The 14,907-nt window shown below is 37.0% G+C and overlaps 1 protein-coding gene across 12 annotated transcripts in view; it reads left to right on the top strand.

Annotated features, from left to right (window-relative positions):
- Positions 1 to 14,907, top strand: part of CEP128 (centrosomal protein 128) — a 449,218-nt gene that overhangs the window by 409,661 nt on the left and 24,650 nt on the right. For 11 of the 12 annotated variants that reach the window (XM_078336006.1, XM_035261203.3, XM_078336005.1 and 8 more), the window contains 2 exons: positions 9,969 to 10,046; positions 13,762 to 13,875. In XM_078336006.1, coding sequence (XP_078192132.1) covers positions 9,969 to 10,046; positions 13,762 to 13,875 — 192 coding nt within the window. Of the gene's footprint in view, positions 1 to 9,968; positions 10,145 to 13,761; positions 13,877 to 14,907 lie in introns of those variants that run through there. The other variant, XR_013521735.1, reaches the window with a different exon arrangement.

Below are 14,907 nucleotides of genomic sequence, written 5' to 3'. Positions count from 1 at the left end.
CCTTACGACTCTGCAAAATTAGGAAACTGAGTCCCAGTGTAGAGGGATCAGGAACTTTTCTATAGACACATAGCCAGTAGGTGACTAAGCCAGGATTTAAACTCAGGTAGACTGCCTCAAGAGCTCATGCTCTTAATTGCCATATTAGAGAAGGTAGTGCGGGAGAATCAGTGAGCTAATTTAATCCATGAGTAGAGAACATTACAGACAGATAGACCTTCATGTTTAAAGTCGCAATGGCATAGAAGCTTTCAGGAGAGAAGCAGAACTATGGAAAAACTTTTGTGGCAATTAAACCAGAAGCTAATTAGCAGTCTTTAGATAAGGGGAAAATTATGAGATCTTTTTTTTTTTAAGTTAGGCCAGTTATAAGGTGAAAAAAAATGAAAAGCAAGTTGATTGCCTGCTTTTGGAAGCATCTTTTCTAAAAATACAACATGACAAATATTTGGAGTTGGTAATTTGATGGGGAAAACACCCAAGAAGACAGAAATGTCTTTTTGTTTGTTTGTTTGTTTGTTTTAAACACAGTCATTAGCTTCACTTTCAGCCATAGAAGAATGTTTTTTTCCACCCCATAGGTCTTCTTGGGTAGTAAATATTAACCCCAAGAACCCCTATGTACTTTCTCCTTAGTTTGCTTTCTCTTTATAAAATCTTTTTTTCCCTATACTGTTTCCAACTTTTAAGCTTAAAAAGCAGATCCTAACCTGCTATAGGAAGACGTTAATGCTACAGTGGACCAAGGCTCTTGCCAAAAAGGTCATTAGAGATATTCAGATCCTATTTCTCTTTTTTCCTGACTTAGAAACTGAGAACCATGGGTTAAATCATTTGCCCAAATTCATACAATGCGCATTGTCAAAGCTGAGCTATAACCTTGGATCTCCTGATTTCTTATCAGTGATCTTTTTTACCATGTCTTGCTGCCTGTCCTTAATCAGATGGATGCCACAAGTAAAAATATGATTGGAGAAAATATTTTGTGGACATATAGGACATTTTCAGAAGTTTACAGTCAAAATGCATGATTTTGGGGTGAGAAAGTGTTTTGGGTAAATCAGGAGCATTTGGTATGGCACCACTGGCCTTCTGGGGATTCTGCCTATCCTACCAATAAATTTTTCACAGAGCTCTATGCAAAGGATACCCTGAGGTAGGTCTCAGAATTTCTGCTACTGTTTAGCAGGTCCCCAGCATAGGAGTGAGATGCCCATCTCACCCTCACACAGTACTCCCAAACTCCACAAGACCTTCTCCTGGTTAGGGGTGAGGGGCTAGCAGTCTGTTCTCCAAATAACATCCTCGTATTTATTTAGAGAGTAAATGAAAGGATGTCACTCCTCTGCTCAAAATTCTCAAAAGACCTTCCATTTCATTAAGAATTAAATACAAAATTTTGACTGTGGCCAAAAAGGCTCTAAAAGCTCTTGCTCCAGGCATCTTTGGCCTCACCTGGCAGCGAGCTCCTACCTGGCTGCACCAGGCTCCTCACTACTCATTCTTGCAAGGCGCCAGATAGGCTGCCCTCCTTAGGGCCTTGGCCCTGAGTTTATCCTGATCCCATTGCTTTCCTCTAGTGATGCCCATGACTCGGTCTGTTCTAAAACCATTGCATCAGAGACACTGTCACAGACCACTGTGTCTAAAATAGAAACCCCATCACTCCCTACCACTTTACCCTGCCTTATACTTCTTCAGCGCATTTATGACATCACATTTTATGAACATGTTAGTTTCTCTCCCACTTCTGTTCTTGAGGACAGAGAGTTTTTACCTTGTCACCTCTAGAACAGTGTCTGAGGCATTCAGTAAGTATTTGCAGACTGAGTACATGTGAAAACCTTTCCTTCATCGAATAATATTCATTCATTTGTTTACACAGCATTTATTGAACACCTCTCCTGGGTCAGGCACTTGGTGGAATGCTGGGGACACACATTCCCTACTCTCACGATGTTTATTGCCCACTGTTGATGCAAGCATTAATCAGTCACACAAATGTATATAATATTAGTGTTCCAATAGGTGTTGCCAAAGTGAAGCTCATAATGCAATGAAGAGATTGTTTCACAGTATCAGAGAAAGCCGGGGAGCCTTCCCTGAGGAAGTGATGACTAAGCTGACATATGAAAGAAAATAAAAGTTAACCAGTTCACTTAGGATTTGTGCTTTTCATTATAGCCAAATTCTACATTTAAAAAAATAATGAAGTGGAGTTGATGATACACATGCTAAATTAGTTAAGGGAATGTGCATTAATGTATGCAGTGTACTTTGAAATGCACCCCAAAAGTAAGTTGGATCAAAGGATAGACAGTGATAGAGAGATGAATTTATATATGATAAAGCAAATATATAACGTACTGTTAATGGTTGAATCTAGGTGGTATCTGCATATCTAGGGTATCTGGGTGAGCTCTGTGCATTTCTTTCATGTGTCGTGTATGCGTGAATGTGCTCATAGCATTGCAGGGAAAAGTGTTAACCAGATAAGGAAATTGGAGGGAACATTCTCCATGGAAGGCACAGAATACACAAAAGTAATTTATGTGCCATTACACTTCTATTACTTTAACATCTTAGATTATGTCTGTAGAATAGTACATGTATTTCTAAACACTGGATATAGTTTTAATTAAGTTTGGCTTGTTTCTGCTTTGTGCTCTGTTGACTAGTTTTTATTAGCTCTAATTTTAGATTGTCATTGACCTCTTCTCCTTTTGGAAGTTACTAGAGTTGACAGTACCACACAGAGTCAGCTTTTTAAAAAGAACTGCTGTTTGAAAAGTACTTGACACTTTTCAGTGCACGTTCACATTCACTCTCCTACCTGTGACTAACACAAGTAAGTACTTGATAGTCACAGACAAGAAAGTGAATGTGAATGTATTATTCGATGGGTATAGACTAATAAAGGCCATTAATTATTCCCATTTCACAAATAAGATATGGAAGCTTAGAAGGGCAGGGCAAAGTTATATTCCCAAAATCACAAAACACAAGTAAGTAACATTGAATGGAACTATGAATATCCACAAATCAGGGATGCTGATTTCCAATGCAGCATACCTTCCACCTCTCTTCATCATTCATCTGGTTACATGTGTTTGAGACCTGTGTATCTAGAAGCATAGTATCTTTACCTGTCACCATAGCAGAAATTGCTAAACACAATCTCTTCCACAAAACCTTTGCTTATACTGTTTGTTCATTTTTTAACAATGTAATCACTTCAAAATTTTTTTTGCAAATGCTCTGAAATTTCTTTCCCGTGTGAGTACATTTTATGTTCAATTTTAAGAAGTGAAGTGATTACAATTAAATCGATTGTAGATCTCAAGACCCTCCTTGTAAAACAGCTGTAAGTGCCTAGTTTATTGTTCAGCACACAGAGAACATTAAACTCCTCATTTGTCTTTGTGTATTTTTTCTTTCTATCAGGGAGTGGCAAGAATGATATTAAAGGAGACAATCTCAAGAATCCTTAGGGGAAGAGAGATGATTCTTTGTTCCTCTGTCTTCCTTTCTCCATCAAATCATTCTGGGTGTTTCCTTATTGAAAGAAAAAAAAAAAAACCCAAATCACTCATTTGGAGAAAATGCTACATCTTTTTAAGCTAATAGAAGATGATGAGTTGACTGTAACATAATTTGGTTATACCTAGAAGTAAGAAAGCAATAAGAAATACGAAAGCAGATTCTGTGTATCATATAGTTCATCTCTTAAAAAAATAGTGTGAATGAGAGTTGGAAAATACCTAGGAAGCCTTCTGTATCTCAGTTTTCAGTGAAAATGTGTTACTTATTCTCAAATTTTATAATTGCTTTTTTTTTTCTTTTTGAGACGGAGTTTCACTCTTGTTAGCCAGGCTGGAGTGCAATGGCACAATCTCAGCTCACCACAACCTCCGCCTCCTAGGTTCAGGCAATTCTTCTGCCTCAGCCTCCTGAGTAGCTGGGATTACAGGCACGTGCCACCATGCCCAGCTAATTTTTGTATTTTTAGTAGAGACAGGGTTTCACCATGTTGACCAGGATCGTCTTGATCTCGTGACCTCGTGATCCACCCGCCTCAGCCTCCCAAAGTGCTGGGATTACAGGCGTGAGCCGCCGCGCCCGGCCCAATTGCTTTTTAAAGGAGATCTTCTGTTACTTTTGACTAGAATGGTGTTATATGAAGACAAATAGAATTTGTTGTTGACAAAAACTCTTCTAGATGTTAGTCAAATGTAGACACTGATGTCATAGTGCCATGTTAACTTGCATTTTTACTTAACAAGCCTTACGTACCCTCTTACCCCAAGACACATGTAAACACTTCTAAGTGGGTATCTGATTTTTTAGACTGCTCATAAAATACAGTCTAGAAACAGAGGACTTCTCTGATATCCCAAGAAATTCACAAAACTTTGGACACTGAGGCTCATAAAGGATGTGCATCAACACCATGACTTTGCTGGCCTATTCTCTGCTACTGTTTGGTTTGTTTCCAGTGAGTGTCTTATACAATTTGGAAGACAGGGCCCTATGAAGCCAATACAGCTGTGCTGGATCGAGTTACCACAAGTGAAAAGGCATACAGTCTATCCTTTTTATGATCTCACCCTTCCTCTCCTTGAAACATGTTTACTCAGGTCCTTTTACCACCTTTCAGCCGTTTGTCAGGAGTTTTGCAGTGGATCTGTTTCCAAATGAAATAAAATTGCATTTTTGAACCCAAATAAACTGCTTCATAGCCTTGTTTATTTAACATGTGTGTAGTGCCAAAAACTCACACATTTATTTTTAAAATAAAAATGTAGATATCATCTCCTTTAATTTATTCATCATCTAAACCTCAAAACACGTATGAGTTCAATAACACTATAAGAAAATGGTAGTTGTTATATGTTAATAAGAAAATAAATGTGCATTTTTTTTCAAAGAGCAGTATAAGTACTAAAATATATTTATGGTTAAAAATCTATTCCTTAAGTTTTTTGTACAGGAGACAGAAATCTAAGAATTGCGATGCATTCCCCTTTTAATTCCTAATTGCTACTACTTATGTTGTCACGCCATATTATTCAGGTTTCCCTGTAGTGAAAAAATAAAGGAACTACTAAGGAAAAATGTACTGAGGAACGGTACAGATGGCTGAACTCCATCTGTACTGGAGTTGGGTGTTTGTTGAAGATTTTAGAATGGTAAAACTGACAGCTTCCTCTTTGCCCTTGTCAACAGATAGCCAAGTACATCTGTAGGTGCAAAAGCCACAGGGCCTATTAGACAAGATTTCTGAATTTCACTATTGCTTCTACCACTTGATCTTACCCTTAGTCTAGAGCAAATACATAAAACATCAAACTTGTGCTTCTGGGTTTTTAATAAAGAGGTCAAGATTCAGTGGGTTTATTAGAACATGGTAAGTCTACCTTTGTCCGCATTCAGCCAATGTTTGTTTGAAACACCTCTTAGGGTCCAGGTAGTATGCTTCACTAGTGTTCAATGTTATGAAAAAAGAAAAGGCAGTGGTAGTATCATAAAACTCCTCTGACATTTAGCATCCTGTAATCAACAGAAAGACTATCCAGAACCCGCGTGTGTGTGTGTGTGTGTGTGTGTGTGTGTGTGTGTGTTTGGACACATGGTCCTGAGTACAGACTCTTTAGTGCCGGTGGTATGACATTCTTTATGGTTTCATCTTAAAACTTTTCTTCCAGAAATAAGCCTATCAAGGACACATCTTCAAAACCTAGCTGCTGAGAGTGATAGCTAGAGGGAGGTTAGGAATTTACATAAAGCACTCACTATTATAGCTTCTACATACTCCTTTTTAGCTGGCGATTTGCCATGAAAATATTTTTGTAATAAGAACCTTGCCATTTCTGCATTTGGACTACTTGGATTTGCATACCAGTTTTGCCACCACATGACTGCAAGGAAGTTATTTACACTCTGGTCCTCAGTTACCTCATCTGTATAATGATGAGAAAAGTAATATATATATATATCTCATATGGTGGTACAAGGATCATGAAGTGCATTCAAAATTGAATTATGTGTTTATGGTTCAGTCTTTCATTTTGCTACTAAAGTGAATTAAGATTATCCGATCATCTGCTTTGAACCTACTGCTAGACCCATGGAAGTCCAGCTCTTCTAGCCTCTGAGATAAACCAAATATACACAATGTACAGGTCCTTTATGAAGTGGAATCTTGATTGTGAACTTTTCTTTGTTTTCTAATTTTAAACCCCTTTGTAAGCATCTGATTTGTTTATTCTAGAGAATAACTAAAGACAAATTAAGCACGTTTCAGTTTGCTGGTAACATTATTGAAATAAACTTTGCTCCCTTAATTTTCTAACCGTAGGTTCTTGTCTATGCCCTTTAAAGCATTAGATAATGTAAGGTAGGAAAAAATTAATCAACTTAAAAAATAAAATGTTTCCCTGGCTTTGCACAAAGTATTTCGCCCTGGGAATTAACATGATATAGGTCCTTATGCCATCTCTGAAATACATCAAGTTTCTTAAACTATTCATCTGCTAATGGATCTTGTCTCTCTGGCTATGAGCTTTGGAGTGAAAGTAATTTTGAAATCTCAAGTAATGTGACAAGATTCTAATCACAGAATTCCAACCAATCTTAAAAAAAAAAGTTGCAATGTTATTCATATTCTTGAGTCTGTATGTCAAAGTGGCAGTTTTAAGTACACTCACATACATGCAGAGAGAGAGAGAAGAGCCATAAAATACATTTTTTTCCCAAAAATATAACTTAGCCATGAAATTATGAGACCTGAGATGCCTGTATGCTTGGACTCATTGTCTTCATTTCTTCACATCTTCTTGTTGCAGATGCCCTAAATAGGCCAGCATTTGTGCATGCAAGTCCCTTAAAATAAGTACAAATAACATTTTTCTTTGTATAATTATTAAATCTTTTGCTCCCCTGGGTAAGTTAAATGCTCCTGAAGAACAGGAAGTATGCCATCTATGTTTGTGGATCTTTCTATGATGTCCAAAATGTACGTTTGTTGTTAATTGACTAGAATATAAGGATGAAAAGAAAGGTAGGCGTACCAGAAAGTGTTTCTGATATTGAGGAAGGTATTCAGAATCAGTGCATACATGGAATATAAATTGAGCCACAAGTGAAATAAATAGAAAGTATAAAGATCAGTTAATGGAGATACGGGAGTGTGGTGCATGGCAGGAGAGGGGAGAATAAAAATTACTGCACTGAGAAAAGAAGGAGTCAAGGACTTTTTCAAAAATCACTCACAAAAACATAGCCACTTGAATATACATCCAAAAACATAATAGTCAAAAAGCAGTATGTAAACACATGCAAGGAAAGGAATGGTTTCATGTAGTCACCTGGTTGATTGGAAATGTTAAGCAAAACTATTTACATAACATGCTGCATTTTACGGTAGGGCAAGAGATCATTTGCTTATTTTGAGCACAAAATGAGTTTTACATGCTTACTTAATCTGGGTTCAGAAGATCACTTCTAAATGAGAAAAATTATGGAACAAAAAAAGGAAATACAATTTTAATACTACAGGTATTACTGGAGTGTGTTTATGAAGAGGATTTTATGCAATGCATAAAATTTTGCTTTAAAATCAGGGCATTGCTTTGTATTTTATTGTTCAGGAGTAAATATAATTCCTGAGAAAACCTCTAATTTTATTATTTAAATGAATATAGCATATATAGTGGCTAAAACTGCCTGCTCCTAAGCCTACATGTTGTGGCCGAGAGTAAGAAACACATCATTTTGATGAATCTTTCCTACACGTGAAAACATTCAGTGGAGTCATTTAAAACACATGGCAGTGTAAGTGAGCACGTGAGGCCTAAAGACTAACAATAATATAAAAAGCAGAAGGAACAAAATACTAAATCCTTTCAATGGACTCTGAAAAAGAAGACTTTATGGACTTGAAGAAACAGCACGTAGCCTTCCTTTTCAGCATGGCAAAGTGAATGTGTTTCTGCCCTTCTAAAAAATCTCATTACAAAAGTAAGGATATGAAGAAATAGAAAACCTGATTTACACATGTCAAAACTCGAAGATATCTGTTACTCCAACTCACAGAACATTGAAAAGTGGTAAAATGACTCGGAACAGAAAAGGTGAAAATCAACGACCTGCCAATGGGATAGCGATAGAAAGCAATAGAATACCATTCGCCCTGCAAACTTCTGGAAAGGCTTTTGCATTGGAGTAATTGGCTCAGTTACTGTGGAAGGAGGGGGTAGATGGGTACACTGAAAGTGTCTGTAAGAAAGGGTTAAACCCTCAGCGCTCTGTCTCCATACCTACCTCTACCCCTGAACCCTGTGAAAGACATAAAGTATATGCTCTGGGGGAAACTACATCAGTGAGGCTCTGGATTGGATATGCCAGCCAGAGAACAGCATCTCCCTGTTCAGGGAGATAGGAGATTTCAAACAGGAAAGTTAACTGAGAAAATAATGAACTCCTCCAGAGAAAAAAATATACAAAAATTAGCTGAGTGTGGTAGTGTGCGTCTGTAATCCCAGATCCTCAGAGGCTGGGGTCAGAGGATCCCATGAGCCCAGGAGGTCGAAACTGCAGTGAGCTATGAATGTGCCTCTGCATTCCAGCCTGGACAACAGAGCCAGACCCTGTCTCAGAAAAAGAAAAAAGAAAATGTTAACATACTCATAATTGAAAGACTCCCCATTCTATAAAATGAGCCAGTTGACTACTTATTTATCTTACAATTTAATTATTTAATTCTCAGCGTAAATATTATTTGTGATATTTAATGCTATATGATGCACTGGTAACTAACAAACCCTGAAATCTTATGGCTAACACAATAGAGGTTATTGCGTGACTCATGTGAAGTCCAGTGTGGTGGGCCGCTCTCATCTTAATCTGTTAGTTACGCCTTCTGAAACAAGTGGCCATCAGGGCCTTCGTGGCGGGGGCTGGGATAGAAGGTTCCTGTCTTAGTCCAGAAGTGAACACTCAGAGTCCATTGTTCGGAACCTTTCACAGGGGAGAAGTTGGGAAGCATATGGAATATTGAGTAGCCACCAACTTCCCTGCAACTTTGTGCAAATTTATGTTCAGGTTCTTGCGGGACACTTCACTTTCTTCCCATGTACCAGTCATAGGGCTTATTGTTTATTTCATTGAACAGTTAAAATCTGTTTTAAATTTAAGAGCTAGCACCTGTTGCCTGCCTAAGATGTCTGGCATTGTGACAGGACTGAGAATACAGAGATGCCTGTAACATACATGCAGTCTCTGGAATGAAGGGTATTTTATCATTTACCCTTTATTTCACGTTTGCTTTGAAATAATGTTCAGATCATTCTCTTTTAATGTTCACAGGTGGGTGAAACAGTGATTAGCTCATTAAAGACTATATAATAAGTTATTGACTTATGATCAACAGGATGTTGTGTCCCTGTCGCAAATGTTTAATTTCGGATACTTCTCTCAAATCTTGAGAACCACTCCTCTTTCCCTTTTAACTGAAATAATTGCTGAGAACTCTTTTCTTCTTTATAATGGCAACATTTGAGAATCTCTAATATGCTCCATAGATAAGTAGCTGCAAATTCATCTATTTCTCAGTATTACCTTGTGGTTTATTTCTGATGTTCACTGAAGCAGGTCTGTAAATTAATATTAATATGAAATGCTGTATTGAAAGTTTCACAGCATATCAGTTAAAAGCAATTATCCAGGAAGAGTTTTTGTATCTGAGTCAGTCTTGCAAATGCATCTCATATACTTTTTGAAATGAAATAATTCTGATTTCAAAAGATACGTTTATCGTGGAAATACGATTATATCTGTTCTTATTTGACTGTCTAAATCTACAGCTTGAACTGCTTCTTCCAGTGGTGCATCTGATCTTTAGTATGTGGATTCTGAGAGTATTAATCAATTCTTTATAATGTTTGGTTTCCTTATGTTTTCTATTTCAGAGTACCCGAGTGGCCTTGGACCATCTGGAGTCTGTGCCTGAGAAATTGAGCCTACTAGAAGATTTCAAAGACTTCAGAGTGAGAAAGAGTTGGCTTGTCTCTTTCAGTATTTTTATCTGAGTGAGAACACTTGACATCTTCCTGATGTGCAAAGAAAAGTACAGAGAAGGAAGAAGGTCTAAAAAACACTGGAAACTTTTAACATACCATCTTATCAGAGTTTATAGACATTTGTGAAGTTAGAATTGAAAACAGTGAAACATATATTAGCACAAGATAGGAAAATAGAGACTTTTACTATACTACTAGAAGCTTAGTTGGTCCCATAAAGCTTTAACAATAATTTAGAAAAGCCTAAGAATTCAAGGGAGTTACACATTATACTGTCAATAGACAACTTTTTTGATTAGCAATTTTAATTTGGGAATTATTTGGGTACTGTTTGTTTTAGAGATATGGTAGTTCACAGGTTATCTTTATACTATGACACAGGAATTCAAATCCACATAAAGTTTCACATTTCATATTTCATGGCCATTTATTGATAGAACTCTAACCACAAAGCATTTCATTATCAAGCTAATTAGTTACATGTGTTAATTTACTTTGTGTAATTTTTAAAATTCCTCATGGAGGAGATATGCAAAGCAAATATCTCTGCTGCCAGTCCTGCCAGACAAGATCTGGTCCAGAGAACATCACATATACCCTTAGGGCTGCATATATAATGTAAAATTTTAATGATTTATCATTTATTGACCTCGCATAGCTGAAGCCAACAATGGGAGGATTTCTTTTCGGCAACGATGTAATCATATTTTACATTGCCCTTAAAATATAACTCATGTTATATTTAGGTTCTGTTTAGATCTGACATATTATTCAAAGATACAGTGTACAGAAAAATAACCAGATCATGCCATATTGGTTTATTGGAAGCACTGATAGGTTGGGGTTCCCAAGGTCTTCACTATCTTAAAATTACCTTGCATTAAGCATCTTTTGCTAGTTCAGTAACTAACATTTTTGAGAGAGTTCCAGTTTAGCTGAAACCTCTGGTAAGCTAGACCATCCCAAATTGAACAAAACCAAGTGTTTAAAATATATTTTCCTAAAGTTGTGATTCCTTCTCATGATTTGATTATATATTTTCAGTTTAAATAGCTATCAAAGAATTGTGAAACTATGTCCAATGCAAATTCTCTTTACTCTTAACCCGATGTGATAGCCAGCAATATGTTATGCCCGTAGTCTTTTCTTTTTCTCTTGTAACTAACAGAAATTATCCAAGTAAATGAAGGGCAGACAAGAGAAAGAAGAGGAAACAGGTGGCACTTGTCACTGAGAAATAGAAACCTGTCTTATACCACTATAAAAATATAGTTTAACCTCCAGAAACAGATCACATTTTCCCCAGTTGTCTACATTGAACGGAATGTTCATAAGTACAATTTAAAAATTGTATTCTCTACTATTACCAAAAGGCTCGTTATTATTTTTAATCCTATGAGCTAGTGATGGTCTACAAGTCTAACTCATGTACATACAGACTCATATATGAAGATGCCTAGTGATATTTTTAGGGAGAATCTTTTTTAGAGTTCAGCATTGTACTTTCCAATATATTAAAATTAAAACCTTTAGCTTGAAAACAAAAAGAGTTAATTAGCAAGTGTCATGCACTCACTGCATAATACTTAGCAGGTGCTAAGTACTTTATGGTACATGTTTCCTAATCTTCCAGATACCCTATAGATGGGTGTTATTTTTGCCCATTTTATAGATGAAGACACTGAAGCTTGGAGCCCATAAACTAGCTGGAGGTGGGATCTAATTCTGTGTAAAATAGCATAGCCCATCTGCTTCGCCCTGCTGCTTTTAGCTTAAAATCCATTCTAGGTGTACTCAATAGCTGTTTATGTGATTAAAAAGAGCTGATTTTAATCAGCTTAATAAAAATGACTAGACATAGCTTTAAATGAAAAATACATAAAGCCTTGAGATTATTAGATGTAGATTATATTTATTCAAACCCTTTAAACTTTCGAAAAATCAGTATGGTGTGAACAAGAATGCAAAGACTTAAGTTATTGTCCAAATTCATGCACCAGACAAAAATCACTTAATGTCTCAGGAGATATGTCCACATTCATGTGAGGCACTTGAACAATATTATCTCTGGGTTCCTGTGCATGTATTTCTCAATAGTACCATATGCCTATGACTTAAGTGTGAGTACAGACCTAATCCTATTTAGATAGGCCTGACTTTATTCTTGTTTAAATGTGGTCATATTCATTTTGAAAGAATTGTTGGCCAGGCGTGTTGGCTCACGCCTGTAATCCCAGCACTTTGGGAGGCCAATGTGGGCGAACCCCCTGAGGTCAGGAGTTTGACACCAACCTGACCAGCATGGAGAAACGGTGTCTACTAAAAATACAAAATCAGCTGTGTGTGGTGTCACATGTCTGTAATCCCAGCTACTCAGGAGGCTGGGGCAGGAGAATCGCTTAAACCCAGGAGGTGGAGTTTGCATTGAGCTGAGATCATGCCACTGCACTCAAGCCTGGGCAACAAGAGCAAAACTCCATCTCAAAAAAAAAAAAAATTGTTTCAGCTCTACAATTCCGTATTTAAACAGTACATTTTTGACAAGGTGGAAAGCGAGTAGGACTGGATTCCATGTCTAATCTGTCACAAATTGTCCAGCTCTGGACACATGATTCTCGACTTCCCTGAGCTCTAGTTTTTTAGAATTTTTTGTGTTGTGTTGTTTTTGTACTAAGCATGAGAACTTTGGAATTATAGTACCCCTTCTAGCTTGAACATTGAATAAGTTTAAGGTTTCTTGGGACTTTGAGGGACACTAAATCCCATATATATTTTTTTATATGCCAAAATCAGTTGTTCTCATTCTTTTTCTAATTTCCGCCTAAATAATAATAGAAATGTCTAAATAATTGTCTATAATAACTATTTGCTGTATTCCTTCTTCCTGCAAGAAATGAAGAGAAAAAAAGACAAGCCCTGGAAATTTTTGTTTTCTTAATTTTTGTTATTACCTGAATCTTTTTATGCTTATAAGGCAAAGGAGTTTTCCTTTAGTTTAAAAATCTATGTGACATAATAATTAAAAGGTAAGATGTTGTTTATGGATAAGTGAAGTAAAATGGCTCTAGTTTTACAGGTAACAATTTTTAAAAACAAGAATATATTGATGCCAAGTACCAGTCCAAGGGACTAGTTTTAAAAATTCAAGTAACCATTGTGGGATGCAGTGTAGTTTTTATGGGTTTATCCATAGTAACAATTTTCTTCTTTTTCTATTTCTTTTTTTTTTTTTTTTTTAAGACAGAGCCTCATTCTGTCATTCTGTCACTCAGGCTGGAGTGCAGTAGTACAATCTCACTGCTACCTCTGCCACCTGGGCTCTAGCGATCCCCCCCACCTGAGCCCCCTGAGTAGCTGGGACTACAGGCATGCACCACCACATCTAGCTAATTTTGATATTTTTTATAGAGGTGAGATTTCACCATGTTGCTTAGGCTGATCTCAAACTCCTGGACTAGAGCAATCCTCCCAGCTCGGCCTCCTAAGGTACTGAGATTACAGATGTGAGCCACTGCATGTAGCCTTCTTCTTTCTCTATGATGGTCTATGATTCTTCTATAGATCTATAAAGTCTTGAACTTATGTATTATCATTTTTATCTATGTATAAACTCTTTCTTATTCTAATTTCAAGCACCAATTTTCTTTTATCTACCAGTTCAGACCCTTTGTTTTTTTCCCAGGATTCCTGCAGTTCATCTGAGAGAATTGATGGAAGATATTCTAAATACAGGGTTCGCAGAAATTCTCTTCAGCATCACCAAGATGACACCAAGTACAGAACCAAAAGTTTCAAAGTAATGTTCTTTATATACATTTTTAGTCTTTTAGTAGTATCCATGTTGAAGGCTACAACCTCTTAAGCAGCCTCTGCAGTATTTGCGTAAGGGCACTTGTGAAAGAATATATTTTCCTTGATATATTAAATAGATTTTTAATTCTGTGGAAATAGAGACTAAAAATCCAAAGTTTGTGCTTATCACATTTTGTCTGGGAACTAAGCCTTAAGTCTGTGCCATCACTGCTTGATATGTTATTTGTTCATGAGAACTGGTGCCGTTTAAGAAATCCTGAGCCAAGAAACCCCTGGTCACTTGATTGGGCAAAATCTTAGTACGATGCTCACCTTCTTCTAGGTATAAGTCTGGCTGCTGTCCACACTGAAATCTGCAGTAGGACGGATCATATAGTGTGCTTTGGAATTCTAGTCATTTTCTTCTCAAGGATATGAACTCCCAATTAATACTTCAGCTTTTGGTTTATTACCATGGAGCCTGCACAGTATACTGGGAAGATTTAACCGTATTAACAAAAAGCGTGCATTCTCTAGAGCCTACCCAGTATCCATCTGGGATATGGGTGATTTAAATTCATTTGATCTTGAGCAGCTCTTAGTTTGGGGCAGGGTTTCTCAACCCTGGCATTATTGGTATGTGGAGCCAGATGCTTCCTTGCTGCAGAGGCAGTCTTAGGCATTGCAGCATATTGAGTTGCATCCCTAAAATGTACTCACTAGATGCCAGTAACATCTCCCATCTCAAGTTATCACATCCAAAATTGTCTCCTGATATTGCCAAATGTCCCCTGGAGGGCAAAGTTGCCCCCTGTTGAGAATGCTGACCCAGAGAGAATCCATCTATATTCAAATGTGCACTCCACATCAATTAAAGGAAAAGCTAAAGGTTTTCTGGCTTTTTATATGCTTACAAACTTGAATATGTATGAATATTCATTGCACTGTATATATTCACTTATTACAGTGAAATATAATTATTTCTAAGAAGCATCTTTCCGAATGTAATTGGATAGAATGCTCAGTGGATAGAAAG

Source organism: Callithrix jacchus, chromosome 8 (genome assembly GCF_049354715.1).
Source record: "Callithrix jacchus isolate 240 chromosome 8, calJac240_pri, whole genome shotgun sequence".
NCBI lineage: Eukaryota > Metazoa > Chordata > Mammalia > Primates > Cebidae > Callithrix > Callithrix jacchus.
Note: the sequence above shows the minus strand (reverse complement) of the source record. Positions and strands in the feature narration are given on the sequence as shown.